This window comes from Trichosurus vulpecula, chromosome 4, assembly GCF_011100635.1.
Source record: "Trichosurus vulpecula isolate mTriVul1 chromosome 4, mTriVul1.pri, whole genome shotgun sequence".
Classification (NCBI taxonomy): Eukaryota; Metazoa; Chordata; class Mammalia; order Diprotodontia; family Phalangeridae; genus Trichosurus; species Trichosurus vulpecula.
Genome location: NC_050576.1, coordinates 133,621,748 through 133,648,309, shown reverse-complemented (window position 1 = coordinate 133,648,309; position 26,562 = coordinate 133,621,748). Strand labels below are relative to the sequence as shown.

The 26,562-nt window shown below is 39.4% G+C and overlaps 1 protein-coding gene across 2 annotated transcripts; it reads right to left on the bottom strand.

Moving 5' to 3' along the window:
* Positions 1-403: 403 nt before the first annotated feature.
* TFB2M (transcription factor B2, mitochondrial) lies at positions 404-26,480 on the bottom strand. 2 transcript variants are annotated; one of them, XM_036758289.1, is made up of 8 exons: positions 26,035-26,480; positions 15,899-15,987; positions 13,208-13,364; positions 11,746-11,894; positions 10,378-10,464; positions 8,689-8,748; positions 6,865-7,016; positions 404-1,220 (listed from the first exon to the last, which is right to left on the bottom strand). In XM_036758289.1, the coding sequence occupies exons 1-8, from the start codon at positions 26,327-26,329 to the stop codon at positions 1,034-1,036; spliced, it is 1,176 nt and encodes a 391-aa protein (XP_036614184.1). In that variant the 5' UTR covers positions 26,330-26,480; the 3' UTR covers positions 404-1,033. The 2 variants fall into 2 exon arrangements, with proteins under 2 accessions (XP_036614184.1, XP_036614185.1); XM_036758290.1 differs by lacking the exon at positions 8,689-8,748.
* Between the last annotated feature and the right edge of the window lie 82 nt (positions 26,481-26,562).

The window sequence follows — 26,562 nt, the reverse complement described above, 5'->3', positions numbered from 1 at the left end:
TATTCAAAGCCAGATTGCTATTAAGTGTCAGAATCAAGACATAAATTGGGTCTTTTGATTTGAAATCTAGAGCTTTTTCACCTCTATTTTGCTTTTAATATGCCAAGCAAGACACCAAAGGCTTGCAAGTATACTGACTTGATAATATATTCTAGTGTTTACCCTTATGAAAATAATTTGTTTAAAATGACAAGTGATAGACCAGACCCTTGACCTGTGATGACCACATCAGGGTTACAAACACCCTAGCCTACAAAATGACAAAGATTTTATCAATTATTCATTCATCTTATTTATAGGATGAAGCAACTGAATTTTAAAAGACATCACAAAAAAGACTGATATAACACTTTATAATAAACACATTTATTTATTAAAATATATACAACACAACCCTATTTTAACAAATTTATATATTATGTGTTGCTGAAGTATTTAGATAAAAAATTTAGGCTTTATAAAAATATCACAAAACCCAGTAGAAAAAAAATTCCAATTAAAAAAAAGCTTAAATAAAACATTAAAATTTTTTATTTTGCAGGTCTTTCAAATGTAACTTCACAAACTTGAAAAGTAAAATTTACAATTAATTTAGGTCAATCTAATTTGCTTTCCAAGGCTGATGAAATGTAAGCAGCAATAAACCCATGTGAAAGTATAGTACTTAAACATATGCAATTTAAGATGTTTTAACAGGGCTGGAATTTACTAAATGAATTTCCATTTGATAGTTAACTCAAATTTACCAACCAGTTATGTAGTAGTGAAAATCTGTCAAGAAAAAAAAACCCTTAATTTTCAGTTCATCAAATCAGTAGTCAAATGAAAATTTCATTTATGTATTTTAAACATTTATAACAGCACCAACTGTTAAAAAAAATCAGCATGAACTTTCAGCAAATTCATCCTCCGATTTTGTAAAACAAACTGTTTATTCTTAGTTGAAAGGATGCAAACTTTTCAAACCCATTCCTTTTTAATACGCATCATAATTTCTCAAAGGAACTGTTTCAGTTAATAAAATCTTTATGACTTAGAGGTTTTCTGGATCTGTGCTTTGCAGGAAATGATCATATAACCATTTTTGGGTAAATGTTTCAGAACGTTCCAAAGCTTCAAAAAGGTATTTAAACTCTTTTGGGTACAAACTGCCTATAGTTTCATGTTGCTGCTTTTTTAGTTCTTGAAGCAAATCCTCTGTATCACTTATACACCATGAGCTGAAAAATACATAAACAGATTTATTTCATTCTTTTTATAAAAATTTTCAATTAACATCAGAAGTTATACAGAAGTTATCTTCTAAAAACTCATGAATTATAAATGAATTAAGCTATAGATTCAAATGTATTATTGTGTTGATGCCCAAAGTCTTAAATAATAGCTACACTGACTTGGAAAATGCCAGGTTTGAATTTTAAGAAGGAGATAATCAGATCATATTCTTTTGTAAAACTCCTTTTTTCTCTGTGTTCATCTCTCATATTTCTACTCAAAACATCAGGCTTCCTTTAACATTAACATCCTAAATCCAACTGTATTTTTTTTTTTGGTGGAGAGAAGGCAGGGCAATTGGGGTTAAGTAACTTGCCCAAGGTCACATAACTAGTAAGTGTGTCAAGTGTCTGAGGTTGGATTTGGATTCAGGTCCTCCTGACTCCAGGGCCAATGCTCTACTCACTGCGCCAACTGTACTTCTAAGACAATATCTGCAGAAAGTTCTACTGTAACACCAAATTATGGTGTGAAGGTTACCCGGGGCTCTCCAAGGCTGTGCCAAAAAAGTAAAAACTCTGGTACTTTCTATAAGTTGGAAAACCTCTGTGGAATTCTCATAAAAGATTGCACATACTGTGCTAGAACTAACTTGACTAACTATGGAGGAACTCATCACTAACTAGTTGGCAAATTAAGCAGTGCCCTTTTAGGTAAAGGTGACCCTTGAGACAAAAATAAAAATGGTCTTCAAAAGTTGTGCAGTCCCTTTTCTGCAATGACAATGGCTGAGGACATAATCTTTAGACCATTGATAGACATTCATTTACGGTTGGTATTCTAAATGTGAGATCTTTGTCCACTGATGAACTGCTATAATGCTGGAGGAATTGAACCTCATCGATACTAACACTAGAACTATAAATAAAACCTGAAAATACAAGGAAGTTACGACTAAGTGGAAGGAGGAGTCATGGGTTCTCTTTGGCAAGGCCAATATGGTAGCTGAAAGAATCTGGGTTCATGATATGGCAAAATGAAACATCATTTCATGGGACACTTGGTAATCTTCTCTTGCTGATACTCATGATGAACACAAGTAAGAGAACTACTGTTTGGTTCAAATGAAGCATGTGCACCAATGTCTACTGCACCGGATGAAGAAGCAGAGAAATTATGTGACAAACTTGACAAGACCCTTCACTTTCAGTACTAACATTTAAGGCACATCTATTATACTTTGATACTTGCTGATTTCATTGTTAAATGAAATGGTAATGTTATGTTAAATGAAATGAATGCTAATGTGAAGGAGGATGGAGAAAAATATAGTGGAAAACATGGTTCAGAATTAAGAATTTGCAGGTCAAAGGTCTGTATACTAATCAAAAGTCTCATACCTCTATATCGTTAGTATTTTCCTGAAGATCAGGAAGATGTTACATATAGCAAATACCAAACAATATAAACTAAAAATGAAATTGATGCTCTATCTTAATAGTTAAGTAAATAAGCATTTATTTAGTACTTACTATGTGCTATGCACTGGCAATACAAAGAAAGCCAAAAAGACAATCCCTGTCCTCTAGGAGCTTATACTCTAAAGTGGAAGACAGCACCTAAACAACCAAGTAGATAAAAGAATCTACTAGAATCTAGAAGGAAAGTGATCTGAGAGGGAAAGGCATTAGGAACTGGAAGGACCAAGAAAGGCCTCCTAGAATGTGTGGTATTTCAGGGGACCATGACATCAGGGAGGCGATGCCATGACATGCAAGAGAACTGAATTTAAGTGATTTGAACCGAATCTTGAAGGAAGTCCAGGAAACCAAGACTTATTAAGCAGGAAATGACTGGATGCCAGCGTAAGCCTCCTCAGCTATGGCAAACCAGTCACAGAAATAATTATCTTCCCCCCCCACCCTGTCCCAAACTCACCCCTTTTCTCAAATTCCCTAATTCCTGTCAAAGGATCTACCCATCTTTTCTGCCACCCAGTTCAAAAGCCATACATAACATATCACTTACCAAATCTTGATGCTTCTATCTCCACAACCATCCATTTGTCTCCACTCACACAGCCAATGCCCCCAATTCAAGCCCTCATTACTTCTTGTCTAGATTTGGAATAGCCTTCTATTTGATCTCCCTACCTCAAACCAATCTTCCACAACTACCTACCAAAGGGATGCTCCTAAGGGGCAGCTCTAATCATGTCCTTTTCCACTTCTCAATAAATACGAGAGCTCTTTATTTCCTTTAGGTTCAATGTACATTTCTCTACTTGGCATTCAAAGCTCTTCACAACCTGGCCTCAATTTACTTTCCTAGCCCTTATGACACATCACTCCCCTTCACACACACCATGATCCAGCCAAACTGGCCTTCTTACTGTTCTTCATACATGACAAATCACCTCTCAAATCCATGCTTTTGCAGTGGCTCTCCACCATTCCTAGAATGCTCTGCCCCCTCACCTCTACCTGCCTCTTAAATTTCCCTGTTTTCCTTCAAGACTCAGCTCTTACAGGAACTGTTCCTTTCCTGGTCCCCCATAGATACACACACACATACACACCTTGTACACACAAGTTGTCTCCCCATTAGAATGTAAGTTCCTTGAGGGCAAGAGCTGTTTCTATCTTTCTTTGCATACTTAGCACATAGTAGTGCTCATACCTAGTAAACACTTAAAAACTGCTTGTTGACTGACTGCCTGATTACCTGAAGACTTTCCTGATCTCCTATCAGGGTTTGACACCACCAAGTTACATTATATCTATTTTGCACTTACCTCCTTGTCTCCAAGAGAACATAAGCTCCTTAAGGGCAAGGACTGCTTCACTTTGGTCTTTGTAGCCCCAGCAATGAGCCCGGTTGCTTACAGATTAACTACAGCCCCAAGGCTCTGTCCTAGACTGACTTTGCTTTGTTTTCCACACTTTCTCTAGGTGACCCTAGTGGCTCACATGAGTTTAATTACCATCTCTAAGTAGATGGCTCCCAGATCTATATATCCAGCCCTAGTCTCTCTCCTGAACTCCAGAACCATATAACCTATTGGACATTTCCATACTGACATCCTACAGGCATCTCAAATGCAACACATTCAAAAGAAAACTCATCTTCTGGGCCATTTTTACTCAGGGGCCATGTTGTTCTTTGGTGTTTCATTCAAATTTTAATACACAGACTGTCAAAGTGAACACAATTGTTTATGCTTCCCTTCAAACTGACCCTGATATAGAATGTCTTTATTTCTTCTATCACCCAGGTTTGCGACCCTGGCATTATCTTCAACTCTCACATTTAATCAGCTGCCTAGTCTAGCCAATTCCATTTCTACAGTATCTCTTGCATTTGTCTTCTCTGTTCAGTCATGTTGGTCCTTTACTCAATAAAATCCAGTGGCTCTGTGTTATGTGAAGGATCAAAGATCAAGAAGGATCCTCTGTCTTGACACTTAAAACCCTTCGCAACCTGAATCCTACCTACCTTTCTAGCTTATTTATACATTCTTTTTCTTCATGCACTCTCAAGTACAGTCAAACTGGCCCATTAAGTATTCTTCACCTCTGACATTCCATTCCTTGTCTCATGCCTTTTCCCTAGCTATCCTCCATACTTGGAATTATTCCCTCCTCACCTCTGCTTATGAGAATCCCTAGTTTCCTTCAAACCTCAGCTCAAATGCTGCCTCCTACATGAGGCTTTTCCCGATCTCCCTGATAGGTATTTATCGTGGGTGTATGTATGTGTATGTGTGTATCTACAAATATATGTACGTCTCCCCCAACCAAATGGGAGTTCCTTGAAGGCAGGGACTGTTTCTGTATTTGTATCCTCAAGGCCTAGCATAATTCTGGCACATAGTAGGTACTTAATAAATGCTTTTTTGACTACTTGGAGCAAAGGTTCACCAAACTGATTATATAAATATATACTAAAAAATACACAAAATTACTATGTTAAAATATGTATTCTGAAATTTTTCATAACATCTCTTTAAATTCAGATCAAGATGCTTTTAACATTAACTACTCCTGTAAGCAATGGCTTAAATTAAACTTGCTTTGTCCTTGCTGGGGCACACATTAATTCATCACTGCTTTCTTCCTCCCTTCTATTTTCTCTTCTTTCTGATCTTACCACAAACTATTATCTTCACCACTATCCATTACATTTGAAAGGCAGCACATTTTGAAGCCACTTTTAGAATCAGGAAATATTCTTTCCCACACCTTTAAAATCTAGCTTTATGATTTTTTTTCCCCAATGGTATGGGAACATGTCCTCCTAATAAGCCAAACAAAACACTGCCTTTGGAAACTGTCCTCAATTTTTTCTTCTCTAATTTCCCATGATGAACATTCTTTTAATCAATACAATGGCTCCCTCTCATAGGCGTTTATGATTCTATAATATTTAATACTTTTTCTTTTAAATTTGCGTCTTGATTTCATCTCAAGCTCTGACTGAGCATCTAGTTTTGTAGAAGGTGCTCCATATTTTTACAACTTCCAGTTTTGGCTCACAACAAGTAATTCACCAGGCAACCAGAAACATGCTTCCAGAAACAGAGTGTGATTCTTTTACCAAAAATGGCCACAATTCTTCATATTTCAAAATTTGTCTAATTGTAAATCTTCTCTACATATGGCACTGAGTGTGATATGCTATACTTAGACCTCTAATAATGTATAATTTAAAATATAGAATAGAAAACTTGTGTTACCTACTTCATAGGTTGTTATGAGAATCAAAATGAGACTATATAGTTTATCCTAGAAAGTTATGAGAGCTTAAAATTGCACTAAGACTTTTGGAACACCCTACAGACATAAAGCATTTGCCAACTGTAAAGTACTACACAAATGCCATATATTATTATTGTTCAGCTAATTCTTTCTGTGAAAAGTGGGGCTTGTAAAGAAACTATTATAGGTATGTACATGTATTTAGGAGAAAACAGGAAGGAAATGGCTAAAATGGTATGATTTTACACTTACAATTTCCTTTGGGACTTCAAGTTTCGGGTTCATGTACCTTTGGGGCCTGGGATTTTGAAGCAGGGAGCTGTCTCGGTCTTGCTCCTTGCTTGCTTCTCTTCACAGGGTGGACAGTGAATTGGAAATCCAAAAATCTCGCACCTTCAGCTTAGTGAAGGCAGAAATGGAATAGATAGTGAACTACGAGAAGAGAAGCAACTGGGTGGTAGGATATATAAGAAGCAGTCCTCACTTTCTCCACTTTAGTGAGAAGGATCATAGATGTAAAACTTCAAGGGACCTGAGAGGCCAATGAATCTTAATTTTATAGATAAGCTCTAAGGAGCTCAGAGAGGTTAAGTGACCTGCCTATGGTCATGGAGTCTCAAGTCTTCCTGACTCCAATTCCAACTACAATGCCCCTAAAAAACAAAAAGCTATTCCTTTAAGTAAGTTAAATTTACTTAATTATCGATGATTTATTCAATAAAGGAGATTTACTGTTTCAGAGAAGTGAAAAAAAGAATGAAATATGTGACTGGAGTGAAGGAGAAAATAAGGATACCCTGTCTCATTCTAAGCTAATAAAATATACAAAACTAGTACTGTAATATAAATGAAATATCAATTCTCAAATGAACTCACTCTTTTTAATACTTACCTAAATGTATCAATTAATTTAGTTTTGCTCTTGTTAAGACACAGTTTAACCAGGAATATAAAATTACTTGAGTTTGTAGGTGTGAAATTATTTGTAAATAAATTTCTTCGAGGAGTTAATCGAATAAAACACAGGTTCTTACTTTCATATTCCTAAAGGAGAGAATAAAGGGGAAAAAAAAAACAAAGAAGATAACCTTAGACAAAAAATATTGCTAGGACAAGAAGCTGACCCTGTTTCGACTCATCTGAGACTCTGGGTCAGAGGTGGGGGGAGGAGAGTAAGAGCCAGGACTCTAAAACTCAAATCCTTTCTCTGCTGCTGAATGCCTGAGTGAACCTGTGCTAATCATTATACCTCAGTTCCTTCATCTGTAAAACGAGAGGGCTAGACTAGATGGCCTGTGAGGTCCCTCCAGGAATAATCTATGATAGAATTTCTAAATTGTACTAAAAATCAGCAATACCTTAGGATGCTGAGGAAACTACAACAGTTTTGTAGGTTTTAAGTCAGCCAAATATAATTTTACTAACTTCTACAGCTTATATTAATGAATACTAAAATAAAAACCAAGGTTATGACTGTACTATCAGAAATTTCTGCTGTCTTCAAGCCAACGAACAGCATCAAGAGCACTTTTAACTCTAAAAGATCAAGGACAAAACAATATTTTATCTTTAAACTAGGGTGACATGTCTGTAGAAAGTAATCTTTATGATGTATTTAACACTAGCCAATCTGAAAACCAGATAAAATAAAAACTACTGAAAAATTATAATCACATTCCATTGGCTTCTCAGGACATACATATGACTCTTGTAATGAATGGTATAAAAAACTTAATATTTGTTTGCCTCAAAGAATTTAGATTTACCTTTTAAGTTACCAGATCGGCTCAAGTATATGCAACTTTTTTTGAGTCTTCCAGGCCTCACTCTCTTAAGACAAATCTCTGGTGGAAAGACTGGTTATCTTAACTGGTAGGAGGAGAGGCAGGGAGCTGGACTCTTCACAGGAGTATCCAATGTAGGACTATTTTATAATTACTTTTTGAGTACGCTTCAGCAACCAAAGCCTCTTAGATAGGAAACAAGATGATCTGCCTAATGCTGAATTCTATTCTATAGTATGATTGACATGATTGGCATGGGATGCACTAAACATTTTTTAATTAAAATTTAACATATTTTACTGAGGCTTACACCAGCCATTTCTCATACACCTCCATGAGCCCTCAATTAATGATAAAGAAAAACAATTAAGCAAAAAACATATTTCATAATGTCTATATTTGATAATGTATACAACAATTCTTTTCAAATGTTCAAAAGTTCAACTTTCTTTAAGAAATCTTTTCATATATACTATGGCAGTCATTGAGGATATTCTCTTGATTCTCTCCAGGGAACTGAGGATTATAGATATTCATTCTGGGTAATTTTGTAGAAATGGAAACATTACTTTCATGGGTCATGTTATTTAAATTTTAAAATGTAATACTTTTCACAATTTCTCAGGTACGACTGTTTCAAATATAACAAAGCTTTAATTTCCAACACACTGATATTTTAAGCATTCCTAATACAAAAAATGTCCAAAATTCCTATCTTTTTCAAAACAAAAGTACATTAAAAGAAAATTGTCCCCTCTGAAAAAAAAAACTATAGGGAATTCATCCATTTTTGAAGTCAAAAGTTTTTTCTACATAGCTATCATTTCTTAATGATTCTTCCAATCCTCTCCCAACAAACATTCCCTCGTAACAAAGTAGTTAAATAAGACAAATCAACACACTGATCAAGTCTGTAAAGCATTACTTCTTACCTTGCACTCTAGTGATGTAAGTTTCCCGTTTCTGAAGGTTACAAATGACGATAAAGGTTCCTTAGAAAAACAAAGAAACAAACCCCCCCAAACTGTTTTAAAGCCACCTCCATCAAAACAAGTTATTTCTCCCTTGTATCTATTTTACCTAAATTGGGTTATTAATACTGAGCAAATTTTTAAAATAAAATTTTAATACATTAGTTACAACGTTTTTGAAATTACTTCATTCCTCTGTACTTCCTCTACCAGCCAAAAGAATGTCTTCACCCTGTAAGTTCACCCCACTCTTGGATTTCTCACATTGGGAGTATCTTCCACCCCTGCGTCTCTGATTAGCTGGTTATTCTTAAAAAAGAAGGATTCTCCGGCCATCCATGTCCTCTTTCCTGACCCTGGTCCTAAGCAGATACCTCTTTCCATGCTTTCCTACCCCTTTCAGAAAGCTTCATTTTAAATGATGTCCTCCCTGATTACAACACGCATATATATATATTCCTAGCACTTAGCATAGTATCTTGTACATTATGAGCATTTAATAAATGATTGCTGAATTTTATGACTAATGATCTCTTCAAGAAAAGATCATATAAAATGAAAACCAAAAAACCTTAAGTTCCACTTAGTTTTTTTCCTTTATGTATGAGTTCAACCTCTCCATTTAGCTCCAACACAGAGAGAGAAAGTGTAGAGAGAAGAGTGCTCAGGACAGAGCTTCAAAGGCAATCATTTCTAAGGGGCTTGCCAGGAATGAAAATCTAGCAAGAGACCAATAAGGAGCAGCCAGAAGTGTATAAGGAAAATTAAAAAAGAGCAGTCATAAAAAAATGGAGAGGAGTGATATTTGGGAGACCATGGTTGACAGTATCAAGAGCTCAGTCAATAGGATCAAATTCTAGAGGAAGGTCCAGTCAAGTCAATAAGCATTCATTAAGCATTTACTGGGCACCTATTATGTGCCAACCCCGCTGTTAGTACTGGGAATACGAAAAAAGGCAAAAAGTCCTTGCTTTCAAGGGGCTCAAAGTCTAATGGCGTAGACCAGGGCTGTCCAACCACAGGTTTTTATTGAAACAATTGACAATATATTTTGATTTGCATTTTAGTGAGAGCTCTGCAGTAGCTAGGCTTTGTTTACTAAAGCACTTATGTAAATTTCTATGCTTGTAGGCCAGAGCATAAATCACACTGTTTGGACAGCCCTGGGGTAGACAATATGAAATTAGCTAAGGACAAGCAAGATCTATACAGAATAAATTGGAGACAATCTCTGAGGGAAGGCATTGACTTTAAGGTGGGATCAGGAAAGACTTCCTAATAAAAGGTGGGATTTTAACTAAAACTTGCGGAAGGCCAGGGAGGTCAGTGGTAGATGAGGAAGGAGAGAAATCTAGTCGTGGTGGAGTATCTTGTTTAAGAAACAGTAAAGAGGTGAAGTCAGGAAGAATAAAGCCTGAGAAAAGGATACCACATCTGGCAACTAAGAAATCACTGCTAACTTGGGAGACAGCAGTTTCAGTTGATGAGGCCAGAAGCCAGATTGCAAGGGACTGAGAAGTGAGAAGAAAGAACTGGAGAAGGAGGGTATAGATACTTTTTACTTATATCAGAACTCCCAGAAAAAGCTAAGACACAAGATGCTAGCTAGGATCGAGGGAGATATTTAACAATAAGAACAATTTTACTCACCATATGCAAAAGCTTTATCTCACAAGCTGTTTGCCAGAGAACACTCAGGGGTCGATAATACTTTTGACCTGGCTTTGAAATGATTTTCTGACAAAGGAATAGATATATGTTACACATCATTAACATCCTTCACAGTCATTCAACATCCCAAGTCTGACACTATTCTAATATTTGAAAATAAAGGCTATGAACCTAATTAGCTAAAAATTAAGAACTGAAGCAAAAATGTTAATATCTATTATTTTACTGGGCTTTGTCTCTGCCTTAATTGCTGAAAAATCTATCTGGTGAATTAAACTTTAATCTTTAAGCAAAATAAATTTCCTTTAAACTATTTAAAAATTACTTTAACTATAACATGCTGTAAAGAAAATCTCCTAATAAAGATAAAATGGTAATTGTTATGTAATCAATACATTATCAAGCATTTATTAAGTGCCTCCAATGTGTCAGGTGCAGAGGACAAGTAAATTTAGTGGCTTGCAAGCCGCTAAACTTTGGTACAGTGCTGACCTCAAGATCAACAATCCTACTCCAGTAATTACCATTCCCTGAATAACATCTGATTACTTCATCCAATTGTGCTATAGAGTTTCTATCATCCCAGACCATAAACATGTATCTCTATTCTATGTGTAGAAAACAATGCCAATCTATGCATTATAGGGATGTTCTCAGAATTAATTGATTTAACTATCTAACATTAGAATTACCTTTTGCTCCTTCAGCCACTACCTCTTATTGGATAGGTCCTCATAGGACCTCCATTTAAGGAGGATGCCCAATCCAGTTACATCTCATTTCTTTTCAGGGTGTACTCTGGACTTTCTCTACTGTGCTCCTGCCCTGAAGTACCCTTGTCCCTATTCCACTCTCCCATTTTCAGCTTCATTTTGTGTGCTACCTTTCCCCGTTAGAATGTAAACTCCTTGAGGGCAAGATCTGTCTTTCTATTTGTAAATGCAGTCACACTGCTTAGTACAGTGGCTGACCCAAAGAAAGCACTTAATAAATGCTTACTGATTGATTGATTTATGTCTTTAAGGCACACAAATGTGACCAGTCCAGAAATGTAATTATAAATATTAATACTAATAACTCCTCACATTTATATAGTGCTTTAAGGTTTGCAAATGTTTTAAATATATTATTTCATTTCCTCTTCACACATATTGTAAGGTAAATGCTATTACCATTCTCATTTTTCAGATAAGAAAACTAAGGCTCAGAAAGATTAAATGATTTTCAGCATACCACCAAGTTAGTAAGTATCTGAAGTGAGATTCAAACCAAGATCTTCCTAAGCCTAGGAGACTCATTAAAGAACTTTTACCAAATCTAATTAGCAGTTTCTTTTTAGTAACATACCTTGTATTCTTTTTCACTAATAAACATATTCAATTCTATCCGTCCATAGTTATATATGGAGCTACAAGAATAGAGGTCATGTATAAGTTTCCAAAGTGCTTTTCTTTCATATTTAGTTGGGAAGAATCCAACTATCTTTACAGGAACATCTGTTATCAAAACATGCAAGAATAAGTAAGTAAAAATTCTGCACATTTTTTTCCTTGTAACAGAATTTTAAAAGATTAACAAATTAACAAACAAATCAGTCTTCAGAAAACTCTACATACTTGCCTTCAGAAATGAAATCCTAACTTTCAGAGCCTCTCTCTTTAAATACAGAAAAATAGCATTCAGGTTAATAGTTTGATGTATGAAATATTTTGAATGTCCCTCTCTCCTCTGTTCTTACTGCCCTCATAGTTCAGGGCTCCATTACCACGTTAGGACTACTATAATAACTTTCTAATTAGTCTTTGCCTCCACTCTCATTCCCCTAATCACCCTACCCTCAAATCATTTACACTGTTGTCATATAAATATGATCATGATACTTCTGCTCAAAATCCTTCAATGGTTCCCTTTTACTACTGAATACAATACATATCATTTTTTGTTGTTCAGTCATTTTTCAATGACATCCAACTCTTTGTGACCCTTTTGGGTTTTCTTGGCAAAGATACTGAAGTGGTTTGCCATTTCCTTCTCCAGCTCATTTTACAGATTAGGAAATTGAGGCAAACAGGAGTAAGTGACTTGCCCAGGGTCACAGAGCTAGTAAGTGGCTAAGGCCACATTTGAACTCAGGTCTTCCCGATTCCAGGCCTAGTGCTCTATCTACTATGCCATCTGGCCACAGTGGATAGTGAATGAGTGATAAGTGGACATCACTTACCCGTACATTAAAGCCACTCCATGTCCTCGGCCAACCTTTTCTTTCCAGAAAAATCTCATCTTCCAAATATGGTATATTCTAATAAAACTTTACTTACTGTCTCCTTTTATACGTCTCATATCTATGTTCTTGCTCATTCTGTCGGGAATGCCACCTCCCTGCCATCCTTCTGTTCCTCTCCAATGCCATCTCTCTTTAATGGTTAAAATCCTACTCACTGGTTAAAGCCTAGCTCCCAGTCTTAGCATTCATCTTTTTGTACTAAAATTTTAATGTATTTGTTGTGTCCATCTACTAGACTGAGTAGCATGAGGACAGGGTTTCTGTCTTGGTGAATCCTCCCTTCAATGCCAAGCAGAACGCTCGCTATATATAGCAACAGAGAAATTCTTGTAGAAGCTAAATATTCAGATATCCAGAATATTTCTACATTAAAGTAAAAAAAAATCTGTTGTCTATTTCATTCACATATACTAGCACGCTAATTACATAAACCTAACATATCTGAAAACTTGTCAGTAGGGTCAACTGACCAAGAACATTAGCAAAACTTTTATTACATTTATTTTAATAAGTGACAAGATTTACCTGCCACCCATGGAACTTGTCTTATTTCCAATTTCTTGAAAAGTGTTTCAGTCAACATAACAGGTGGTGGTGGTGGTGGTGTTGTCTTACTGGGATCTCGATGGAAGAAGTTACAGTAGATTACTTCTAGTTGTCTACCCGGGTGTTTTTTTAGGGTCTAGAATAAAGAGTGAAAATTTTAAACTCTTTATAAACCCTGCAGAATACTCTTCCTCAGAATTATTTATCAAGTTTTACTGAGGTAAATGGATTTTACTGACATTATGGATAGAGAGGCCACCTTAGACCATGGGGTTTTCAGTCCTGGCACTGACACATACTAGTTGTGTGACCACAGACAAGTCTCAGGCATCTGTATATGGCTCTAACTTATGAATAAGTGGCCGATCTCTATCAATGAAGAAAGTTTCCACATTGGGAGTTCAACACACCAATAAAAACACAGCTCTGGACAAGAAACATGGAGATTTATAAGCTCTAATTAAATCAGGCCAATGAAAAAATACAGTGAATAGAAAGTGTTGTTTCCAGGGTCACACACGTAGTAAGGGTAAGTAAGCTTCCTTACTTGACCAAGTCCAACACTCCAAGGCTCCCTCCTGGCTATACTTCCGAATCTTCAGACTTCAGCTGTAATCTTACCCAGGAACATAAAATCCATCATCCCCTACAGCTTTCTTACCCTGTTGAGTTCCTCCCAGGACCTCCATTTTGGGGAGGAGCACAAGGTAGCCAATCTTTATTCCTCTCTCAAAGGCCCTATGCTGGGTACCTTCACAGATCTCCCCCAGCCCACCTTCAGCTTCCTTTTGTATGCTGTCTTCCCCCACTGAAATGCAAGTTCCTTGAGGGTAGGCATTGTCTTTCTTTTTTGCTTATAATAGTAAACTCAATAGTAAACACAGTGCCCAGCACATGATGTTTAATAAATGCTTATAGCCTGATGCCTTATATCATGTTTTCCCTTACTGACACCAAGAATGTAGAACAACAAAGGTTATTACCTTAAATAAACTGTGAATCAAAGTTCTAGTTGCATTAATGACACTTTTAATTACTTGGCAAGCTTCCAGCCCTGGTTACTGTGCTGAGCTCCAAGCCTGCATCATCAACTTCCCTTTGGAATGTCCGAAACATAATTCATTAATTTTTCCCCCAACCCTGTACCCTCTTCCAACCTCCTCCATTACTGGTGATGTTACCACCATCCCCCCAGGCACCCAGACTTGCAACCTCGGTCATCCTAGGCTCATCACTCTCACTCTTCCCACAGAACCAAGCCATTAGCAAATGCTGTCTCTTCTACTTTCACCACATCTCATATATCAGGGGAAGCTAAAAGTGGACAGGAGGCCTGGAGTTAGGAATCCTGAATTTAAATCTGGCCTCAGACACTAGGCTTCTCAAAGGCTATTCAGACAGTGTGATCCTGGGCAAGTGCCTTAAGGTCTGTTTGCCTCAGTTTCCTCAAATGTAAAATGGGCATAATAATAGCACCTACCTTTCAGGGTTACTGGGAAGCTCAAATAAGATAATGTTTGTAAAAGTGCTCTTAGCATACTGCTCAGTACATAATGGGATGTCAATACGTATTCCTTTCCCTTCCTCAACTCCCACCCTCCACCCCCATCCTGCCCTCTCTGAGGGAGATTTAACTATTTTAGAGGCAGTTGGTTGCATAGTGAATATCTGGGCCTGGGGTCAGAAAGATCTGAATTAAAATCTAGCCTCAGACACTTACTAGCTGCGCGACCCTGGGCAAGTCATTTAACCTCTATTTACTTCAGTTTCCTCAAATATATATATATATAATGGGGACAATATCAACACTTATCTCACAGGGTTGTTGTGAGGATCAAATGAGATAACATTGGTAAGAAACACTTATCACAGTGCCTGGCATGTAGGAGGTGCCATATAAATGCTTATTTCTTTCCTTTCCCCTTCCCAGGGACACACACAGTAAGTCTGAGGCTGGAAACAAACATCTGTTAAGTGCTTACTATCTACCAGGCACTGTGCTAATCACTAACAGTACAAAGGGAAATAAACATATTTCCTAAAGGCTTTAAAATTTTTTTTTAATCTGTACAGTGAGAGTGACTTCTACTGTTGAATAAAAGAGAAATGCAATACACACACACACAGAGACATATATACATATACAGTATGTATGTATGTATGTATGTATGTATGTATGTATATACAGAGAGTTAATAGAAGATAATCAGAGTGCAGGCACTTGCAGAGGGGGAGACTAGGAAAGCCATCTTTCAGAAGGAAGCTAAAGAAGTCTGGATGTAGAGGTAAGGAGGGGGAACATTCCAGGCAGGCTTGGGGAATAACCAAGGAAAAGGCAACAAGTGAGGAGAAGGAGCTTCACATAGAACGAAGAGCAAGAAAACCAGTGCTACTAGATCACAGAGTATATGAAGGGAAGTAAAGACTAAAAAAACTGGAAAGTCAGTCAACAATCAACTAAATGTTAGCTATTAATACTTTTTAAAAACTTAAAACTTAAAAAAGGAATGCAAGTCTTCTAATGTCCTTTGCAGTAGACTTTCTTAGAAGAAAAGGGAACCAAACTAATGAGAAATAAAATGTACCGTAAGTACTTAGTTCTACTTCCCTAGACTAGGGAGAGCTAATCTTTTTTGCATACATTAATTTTAAGAAACTAAAATTATGTACCGTCAAATATGGAAGAAAAGTCAGGTCACTTTCAAGTGCAACCACTCGTAAACCAGCATTGAGTAATGCACAGGTAAGAATTCCAGGCCCTACGGTGTGAAAAGAAAAGTTTGTTATTTTAGGTAACAAGAGCATAATTTTCAATTTAGGAGGTGTTAGTTTCTTTTATTTCAATCAGTTAACATGCATTTATTACATGCCTAATATATGCTAGGCATTGGGATTATGAATAGAAAAGTGAGAACCTGTGCTCACAAGACAATTTAATATACAAATACTAAAGTTTTCAAAATTAAAGCCCTCAATTTTACTTATAAAACAAGGCTTTTACACTAATTTAAAATGTATTGTTTTGATGAATCAACACTTTTTCTTTTAACTCGTTTAAGGTACTTAACACCTTAAAACTGACCTCTGGTATTCCTACAATTTTGCTATCAGGTAAAGCACTCTAAGGGGACATGCCATGTTAACCTTGGATTCAGGAATCTCACACTGACTCTGACTAGCTGTGTGAGCCTGGGTATTCACTCAGTTTCTTCAGTTAAATGGGATTAGTATCCATTCCCACCTGTTCCATTAATAATGATCTCTATGCATCCAGCCTTAGTCTCTCTCCTGAGCTCCAGTCCTATATAACCACCTACCTATTGGATATTTCAAACTGGATTAAATTCAACATGTCCAAACCAGGATTCACAAAATCCATCTGTCTTCCGAATTCCTTATTTCTGTTGAGGGCACTACCATCCTTCTAATCATACAGGTTTGCGACTTTGCAACCCCTTAATAAAAGGATTTGTTCTGTGAAGTTTGGATTCAGTCAAAGGGCCACACTTGAGGACCTAGAGGGCCACATATGGCTTAGGGATGCAAGTTCTCCACCCCTGCATCCATCCTCTACCAATTAGTATAGTATTTTTCCTGAAGCACAGGTCTGACCATCATTCCCTTAAAAAACTCCAGAGCCTACTTATTACTTCTAGGATCAACTATCAAACTCTTCTATTTGAAATTTAAAGTCTTTCACAACCTGGCACCAACCTATTTTATACAGTATTTCCCTTCATACACACACACACACACACACACGGCCAACTAATTTGGCCTTCTTCCTGTTCCTTATACATTGCACTCCATCTCCTGTCTCTGTGTCTTTGCACTGGCTTTCTCCTATATCTGAAGTGAATTCTCTTCTCACCTCTCTTAGAATCCCTTTATTTTTTTTTTTTTTTTTGCTTTTTGGCAGGGCAATTGGGGTTAAGTGACTTGCCCAAGGTCACACAGCTAGTACTTGTGTCAAGTGTCTGAGGCCAGATTTGAACTCAGGTCCTCCTGACTCCAGGGCCGGTGCTCTACTGACTGCGCCACCTAGCTGCCCCTTAGAATCCCTTTAAAACGAAGCTTTTCCTGATTCCCCAGACACTCATGCCTTTCCCCAAAACTAAACTGTACTGATTTTCATCTTCTCTTGTTTTTACTGACATATGGACAAACTGCCCTTCTCCCAGACTGGTCACCATCTAGCAAAGTGACAGGAAATGTTTCTTGATTGATTTTTTTAAATTCCCACAGCAATTTGGAACCATTCCACTTTCAATTTAGAATCTTAAATTTCTTTTTTTTTTTTAAATTTATTTAACATATTTAGTTTTCAGCATTGATTTTCACAAGAGTTTGGATTACAAATTTTCTCCCCATTTCTACCCTCCCCCCCACTCCAAGACGGCATATATTCTGGTTGCCCTGTTCCCCAGTCAGCGCTCCCCTCTGTCACCCCACTCCCATCCCATCCCCTTTTCCCTTCCTTTCTTGTAGGGCAAGATAAATTTTTACACCCCATTGCCTGTGTATCTTATTTTCTTGTTGCACGCAAAAACATTTTTGTTTGTTTTTGAACATCTGTTTTTGAAACTTTGAGTTCCAAATTCTCTCCCCTCTTCCCTTTCCACCCACCCTCCCTAAGAAGTCAAGCAACTCAACATAGGCCACATGTGTATCATTATGTATAACCCTTCCACAATACTCATGTTGTGAAAGACTAACTATATTTTGCTCCTTCCCAACCCATCCCCCTTTATTGGATTTTCTCCCTTGACCCTGTCCCCTTTCGAAAGTGTTTTTGACTACCTCCACCCCCATCTGCCCTCCCCTCCATCATCCCCCCCATTTTTTTTTCCTTCTTCCCTCTTCTTTCCTGTGGGGTAAGATTCCCAATTGGGTATGTATGGTATTCCCTCCTTAGGCCAAATCTGATGAGAGCAATGTTCACTCATTCCCCCCTCATCCACCCTCTCCCCTCCTCCCACAGAACTGCTTCCTCTTGCCACCTTTATGGGAGACAATCCATCCCATTCTATCTCTCCTTATCTCCCTCTCTCAGTATGTTCCTCTCTCATCCCTTAATTTGATTTTATTTCTTTAAATATCTTCCTTTCATCTTCAACTCACCCTGTGTCTGCTCTCTCCCTCTCCCTCTCTCTCTCTCTCTCTCTATATATATATATATATATATACATACACACATAGATATATACATACATACACATTCACCCATATATATATACATAAACATATATGTATGCATATTCCCTTCAGTTACCCTAATACTGAGGTCTCACGAATCATACACATCATCTTTCCATGTAGGAATGTCAACAAAACAGTTCACCTTTAGTAAGTCCCTTGCAATTTCTTTTTCTTGTTCTTTTTCTTGATTACTTTTTCATGCTTCTCTTGATTATTGTGTTTGAAAGTCAAATTTTCTATTCAGTTCTGGTCTTTTCACTGAGAAAGCTTGAAAGTCCTCTATTTTATTGAAGGTCCATATTTTGCCTTGGAGCATGATACTCAGTTTCGCTGGGTAGGTGATTCTAGGTTTTAATCCTAGCTCCATTGACCTCCGGAATATTGTATTCCAAGCCCTTCGATCTCTTAATGTAGAAGCTGCCAGATCTTGGGTTATTCTGATTGGGTTTCCACAATACTCAAATTGTTTCTTTCTGGCTGCTTGCAGTATTTTCTCCTTGATCTGGGAGCTCTGGAATTTGGCAACAATATTCCTGGGAGATTTCTTTTGGGGATCTACTTAAGGAGGTGATCGATGGATTCTTTCAATTTCTATTTTGCCCTGTGGCTCTAGAATATCAGGGCAGTTCTCCTTGATAATTTCTTGAAAGATGATATCTAGGCTCTTTTTTTGATCATGGCTTTCAGGTAGTCCAATAATTTTTAAATTATCTCTCCTGGATCTATTTTCCAGGTCAGTGGTTTTTCCAAGGAGATATTTCACATTATCTTCCATTTTTTCATTCCTTTGGTTCTGTTTTATAATATCTTGATTTCTCATAAAATCACTAGCTTCCACTTGCTCCAATCTAATTTTTAAAGTAGTATTTTCTTCAGTGGTCTTTTGGACCTCCTTTTCCATTTGGCTAATTCTGCCTTTCAAGGCATTCTTCTCCTCATTGGCTTTTTGGAGCTCTTTTGCCATTTGAGTTAGTCTGTTTTTTAAGGTGTTGTTTTCTTCAGTGTATTTTTCGGTATTTTTTTGGGTCTCCTTTAGCAAGTCATTGACTTGTTTTTCATGGTTTTCTCGCATCCTTCTCATTTCTCTTCCCAATTTTTCCTCTACTTCTCTAACTTGCTTTTCCAGATCCTTTTTGAGCTCTTCCATGGCCTGGGACCAGTTCATGTTTTCCTTGGAGGCTGTTGGTGTAGGCTCTATGACTTTGTTGACTTCTTCTGGCTGTATGTTTTGGTCTTCTTTGTCACCAAAGAAAGAATGCAAAGTCTGAGACTGAGTCTCAGTGCGTTTTCGCTGCCTGGCCATATTCCCAGCCAACTAACTTGACCTTTGAGTTTTTCAGCGGGGTATGACTGCTTGTAGACTATGTTCCACGTTTGGGGGGGAGGTGCCAGCTCTGCCACACCAGCACTGCTCCTTACCCAACTCCCAACCTGGACTGGGCTTAGATCTTTAGCAGGCTGTGCACTCCTGCTCTGATCCGCCACTTAATTCCTCCCACCAGGTGGGCCTGGAGCCGGAAGTAACAACAGCTGTAGCTGCCCCACCTCCGCTGCCCCCGGGGCTGGAAGCCGAACCTCGAACTCCTTCCACTCCCGCAGCTTTTCCCACTAACCTTCTCCGCAGTCTTTGGTGTTTGTGGGTTAAGGAGTCTGGTAACTGCCGCAGCTCACTGATTCAGGGCGCTAGGGCCCCCTCCGCCTGGCTTCTGGTCTGGATGGTCCACGCCGCCCACGCTGGACTCTGCTCCACTCCATTCCCAGCTCCCAGCTCCGTGTGGGATAGACCTCACCCAGAGACCATCCAGGCTGTCCTGGGCTGGAGCCCTGCTTCCCTGGGCTGGAGCCCTGCTTCCCTCTGCTGTTTTGTGGGTTCTGCCGTTCTAGAATTGGTTCAGAGCCATTTTTTATAGGTTTTTGGAGGGACTCAGTACGGAGCTCATACTAGTTCCTGCTTACCAGCCGCCATCTTGGCTCCACCCCTCTAGAATCTTAAATTTCTAACTTTTTGTTACACTAAGGTAAGGAAAGAGGCTTAAGGCATTTTTTAATCCCATAGATTATGCAATGAATGAAACCCAAACTGGGATAAGATAGTAACATGATAAATATTTATTCAATGAATACATAATCATTGTCTTAAACAATAATTGATTCGTAGCATTTTAGAGTTTTAGCATAGGCCTGGGTTCAAGTCCTGCCTCTAAAATATAGTAGCTTTGTGAACCTGGGCAAGTCACTTAACCTTAGTGCTGCAGGCAACTCTCTACAACAAGGTTCTTAACCTGGGTCCATGGTATTCTGAACCCATATCTAACACCCAACAGGCCCATAGATAGAATTCAAGGTGTATGACATTTTTACTTTAAATATGACTGGTTTTCACTGCATTCCTATGTATTTGAGCATTTAATATGATTCTAAGAAGGGTTTCTCCAGCCTGCCCAAAGGGTCCATGCCATTAGAAAGGTTAACGCTAAAACTAAGAATGGTGAAGAAGGTGCTGACTTGTTACTGGTAGAGGCAGTGCCCTCATCTGAGCCTTCCCTATATGTGCCAATGAAATGCCATGCCCCTATCCCTATAGTAGTTTTTACACCTTGTCTCCTTTGAGCCTCACAACCCAATGATGATAATACTTTGGGCATTATTATCCTCATTTTAAAGAAGAGGCATCTGAGGCTCAGAGGCTACTTGCCCATGGTTCAATAATTAGTGATTATCTGAGGCCATTCCATTTGGCCTCAAAAAACAAAAGAACCTCCCTTATTCCAAAATATGAGGGGCCATATGGAGATGACAGGGAGTAAGGAGGAAACAAATATTTATATAGTGCCTACTATATGCCAGGCACTGTGCTAAGCATTTTATAAATATAATCTCATTTAATCACCAACAACCCTGGAAAGTAAATGCTACTATTATCCCCATTTTACAGTCAAAGAAACTGAAGCAGAGGTTAAGTGATTTGCCCAGGGTCACACAGTGAGTATCTGGGGCCAAATTTGAACTTAGGTCTCCTGATTTCAGGCCCAGCACTCTATACACTGGGCTACCTGGCTGCCTTAGAGATCATTTAGTTCATTTTCCAGATGCGGAAACTGAGGCCAAGAGAAGTAAAGTGATTTGGCTAATATCACAAAGGCAAGATTCAAACCTAGGTTCTGATTTGGTTATTTTTTTCCTCACTGAGAACTATCCTCTGGCTAAGCTGAATCCCTGGCCACCCTTTTTAGTACTTTTAGTACATTTTCACTCATACGCCCTCCCAACTCACTGTTCCTAGTGAGGACATCAGCCTATTTTTTGCTTCTTTTTACCACTCTTAGACCCTCCCTCTACCATTATCACTACCATCACTCTCCTCCTTTGAAGTTCATTCAAACCAAAGTTATCACCCAACTCAAATTCTGGTAGCTATTATCTACCAACACCCAGGACATCCTCCTGGCTTTCACAATAAGCAGAGTCCTGGGTTAACAGTTTTCTTCTCCACCTGACTCCTGCTCTCATCTTAGAGGACTTCAGCATACATGTGTCTGTTACCTCAAATACTTTAGCTTTCCAGTACTTTAACCTACTCAATTTCCAAGACTTAATAATATTAGCTAGGCTTTATATAGTAACACTTTAAGATTTGCAAAATGATCTAAATGTTATGTCCTTTGACCTCACAACCCCCCTATGAACAGATGGGAAAACTGAGGCTGAGAAGGGTTAAATGACTTGCCCAAGGTCACACAACTAATAAGTGTATGAAGCAAGCCTTGAAATTAAATTTTCCTGGCTTCAAGTTCAGTACTCCAGCCATTATTCCATCTATAGTTGCTCCCACTCCACTTCAGTTATATCTGGCCACTGGACCCAGACAGCTCCGAAGGAGAAAGTGAGGATGGTGCCTTTGCACAGCCGTCCCTCAATTAAATCTAATTCACTTGCACATCATGGCTTCGCTTCCCTGATGTCATGGTCAATGGGGCACTCGCACACTCCTTTCTCCCTCCCTTCTCCTCTCCCCTTCTTCTGTTTTCTGCTCTTAAAGACCAGCCTCAACCCCAAATCACTCTGGCTGAGGACTGGCCAACAACAGGTCCCAGGCCAAGCTTTACTAGGTCATTATTTGGGTCATTATTGGCTCAGAATGAATGTAAATAACAATGGTTTCTGTTTGGGCCTGCAACCCTAAAGGTCTTCGCTTCCCAGATGCATTTTTTTTTTAAAGAGGCAATTCTTTGCCTCATTTCTTGTTAAGCCTTGCTCAGGGAATAGGTATTGCCTCAGTCAAACGACCTTAGCTTGCAAAGGCCAAGGTCCCCTACTGCCATCCTGGGCCATGTCCGGTGGTCCTGATCTATATCTTGCCATTCGACCTAGATGGCTCCAGAGAGAAAGTGAGGCTGGTGACTTTGCACAGCCCTCCCTCACTTAAATCCAATTTACTTGCATGTTACGGCATCACTTTCCTGATGTCATGAAGTCCTCTTCAAGAATGAAGGACAAAGAGCAGTGGCAACCACTTCAGTTACACAGATCAGCCACAAGTGCTCCACTTTCACACTGAAGTACTTTACAATTCCTTTAGCTGAGCATGATCTTTTATTTTCCATTTTTTTTCTCTCTACCTTATTCTTCCTCCTAAACTTGCTGTTTGCCCTCACCACAACTTTCAACCCCTCTATCCCTCAGTATTATCCCAGGCTATCACCCTTGTTCTGGTTATACTTTCCTCCTTTTCCAATTGCTAACCCTTGTCAAACCAGTTCAACTCAAAACTTATCTTCCGCTCCTGAATTCCTTGACCCCTTGTCTTCTCTGTGATTCTAATTCCCCTCACCCCAAACCCGGTGTTATTTCCAGCACCTGCCTGCTTCCTTCCTATTTGTATGCTGCTCAACAGCAATTGAGGAAATAGAAATTCTGCTAAGTCCTTATAAGTTTGTATTGTCCAAATTCAACTGGGTCCCACTACAGCAAAGCAACCCTACTACTCTCCTCCCTAGCTGATTCTCTATCCCTCACAATGTGGCTACTCCAAACCTATTCTTCTCTCTGAATCTAAGAGATACTCTCAGACCTCATCTTCTCTGCTGAGGACTTCATCTTATACCTTCACCAAAAAAAAATAAAAAATAAAAAAAAAGGTCATTCTAAACAAGGTACTTTTTTCTCTTCTCATCTCACATTGATCTGACATTATTCCTTCCTATTTCTCCATCACTCCAGTCTTTGATGTCCCTTCTGCTTGCCAAGGCTAATCCCTCTACATGTACCTTTGATCTCATTCCTTCCCATCTTGCCTAGCAGATTGCCCTCACCATCATACCCATTCTCTCTCTAATCTACTGGCTCTTTACTACTGCCTATAAACCCATGCAAGTATCTGCATCCACTAAAAAAAAGAAAAAAAAAAAAAGGCCCCAACCTATAATAGACTCTATTACACTGGTTCAATATTCCTTCTCATTTAATCTCCTTGAAAAATCCTCTACAATCAATCCATGCCTCCAATTCCTAGCTTCTCTCTCTCTTTTCTAAATCCTCTACAAACTGGCTTTTGGCCTAATTCAATGAAAATGCTCTCTTCAGTTACCAATGAACAATTGTAATTGCCAACTCTAATGGCCTCTTCTCATCCCTCATCTTTCTTGACCTCTACTGTAGCATTTGACAGGGATAATAACTTTCTCCTCCTCAATACTCTCTTCTCTGGGTTTTTATGACTGTTTTCTCTAGGCTTTCCTACCAGTCAGACTTTTATTTTCCTGGACCTGCCTCCATATCACACCCAGTAACTATGGATATACCCCAAGGCTCTGCCCTAGACCCTTTTCTGTTTTCTCAACACACTCTCTCATTTGGGGACTTCATTAGGTCCCATGGGTTCAATTATCATCTCTATGAAGACTATTCCCATATCTACTTATCCAACCCTAGTCTCTGAATTACACTCCAGCATTACTTAACTGCCAGGGCATTTCAAATTGGATATCACACAGACATCTCAAACTTACCAAGTCCAAAACAACTCATTAACTCTCTCCAGACAACACACACTTCCTCTAAAATTCCCTATTGCTGTCAAAGGCACCACCATGCCATCCTTCTAGTCAGACACCCAAATTCATAAGCTCACTCTCATAGTGAACTCTTCCCCATTGATCACCCCATTTATCCAAATCAGTTGCCAAATCATGTAATTATTTCTTTTTCTGCAGTATCTCTCAAAAGCATTTTCTTATCTCAACTCACCCTCATTTAGGCTCTCAAAAGCTCCCTCCAGGAGCATTCTAGTTGGTCTCCCAGGCTCAAGGTGCATACCAATGCTCTTCACTCAGCTGTCAAAGTGATTTTCCTAGTGTAGGTCTGATCACATCACACACACCCCCCTCACTCCTACTCCAAGGTCTCCCTATAACCTCTAGAATATCACCTTCTGTTTATCATTTGAAGCTTTTTACAATCTGCCTTCTTATCTTTTTAGTCTCTTAACACAACACCCTCCACAAACTCTAGCCATAGTCTAGCCATACTGGCTTCCTAACTGTTCTTCAGGCAATACTCTCTTATTACTGCCCTTTGCACTAGCAGTTCCCCATGCCTGGAATACTTTCCCTCCTCACCTCTTAGCATTCCTGTCTTCTTTTAAGATTCGGCTTAAGATTCATAGGGGCCTTCCCCTCTAAGGCTTCCTTCCATCTACTCTGAATTTGTCTTAAATGTATTTACTTATATAGGTTGTCTCCTCTGTAGGAGTGTAAGGTCCCTGATAGGAAATATTTTTGCTTTTTTTTGTACCTTCATTGCTTAACACAGTGCTTGGCATCTAGTAATCACTTAATAGGTGCTTGTTCATTGACTGCACCACAGTTATATATCAAGGAAAAGGTTGGCGATAAAGGGCTTTGCCTTGTCTTCAGATTTCACAGTGCAATGGAAAAAGCCCTATATTTAATAAAGTCGAAGGGCCCGGGTTTGACTGTTGCTACTCCTACTACCTGTGTGATCTTGGGCTGACCACTTAACTTCTCTTGCCTCAGTTTCCTCACCAGAAAAATAAGGGGATTCTTTCCAGCTCTAAATCCACGATCTTATTTGTCTATGCTGAGCTGCCCTCACAAAGTCCACCGAGGACGAACAAGGTACCTCTATGTGCTAGCAAACGAACTACATACTTGGAATCTTTAGAAAAAAATATCGTAGCTGGTCAAAGCTCACAAAAAGACAGTTATTTCAGCAAACGATCAGCATTTACCCAAGCTTTGTGCACTAAGTACCATGTCAGTTGTTAGGGAGTGGGGTTGCGGATACGTAAAGAGGCATAATGCAAGATCTCTCCGCCTTGCCTGTGGTAGAGAAGTGGGAGACAGTATCTAGGGGTCAAGCAAAAGTATGACAGAAGTGCCATGGTCATGCTCAACTAGAGTCTAAGCTCCATGGGGGCAGGGCCTGTGGCTCGTATGGCCCCACACCCCTCACGGTGGGACAAGCACACATTAGGTTCTCTGGACAAATATCTGAGCTTAGGAAACCTCCTGCCCAAAGGCGATCCAGGGACCCTCCCGGTTCGGGTATCCCCACGTCTCCCCTCCGCCCCCGGTACCTCCACCCACCGGGATTGCACTCTAAGACGTGCGGACCGGCTCCCGGAGGCCCTGCCTGCAGGAGGTGCACCACGGTGTTCGCCATCTTCGCGCTGCCCAGGAAATATCTCTGCCAGGGCCTATTATGCAGCGACACCGACTTCTCCACTATATTTGTGGTCCGGGGTTCCAGGCACGACTGGGACAAGAGCCGGTGAGACCGCGTCCCGCACCCCGGGCCCGTCTCCCAGCGGCGGCGAAGGCAAGTTAGGGCCATGGTAGCTGTCAACAGCCTCGGGGGAAGCCCAGTCACTGACCCCCACATCTCCGCCTCCGCATCGCCTCCTCAGCGCCTGCCTGGGAGAGCCCGGGCTAAAGCCGGAGCCGGAGCCGGAGCCGGAGTCGGAGCCGCCGTCGCTGCCGGAACCACCACCACCAGCTGCATTCAGCTAGCCGCAGGCACACGACCTTTCAGACCAGACACGGGCCGGAAGTAAACATAGCTCCCCGCGCGTGCAGACAAGCCCCTCCCACCCACTTCCGCTTCCTCCCACTCTC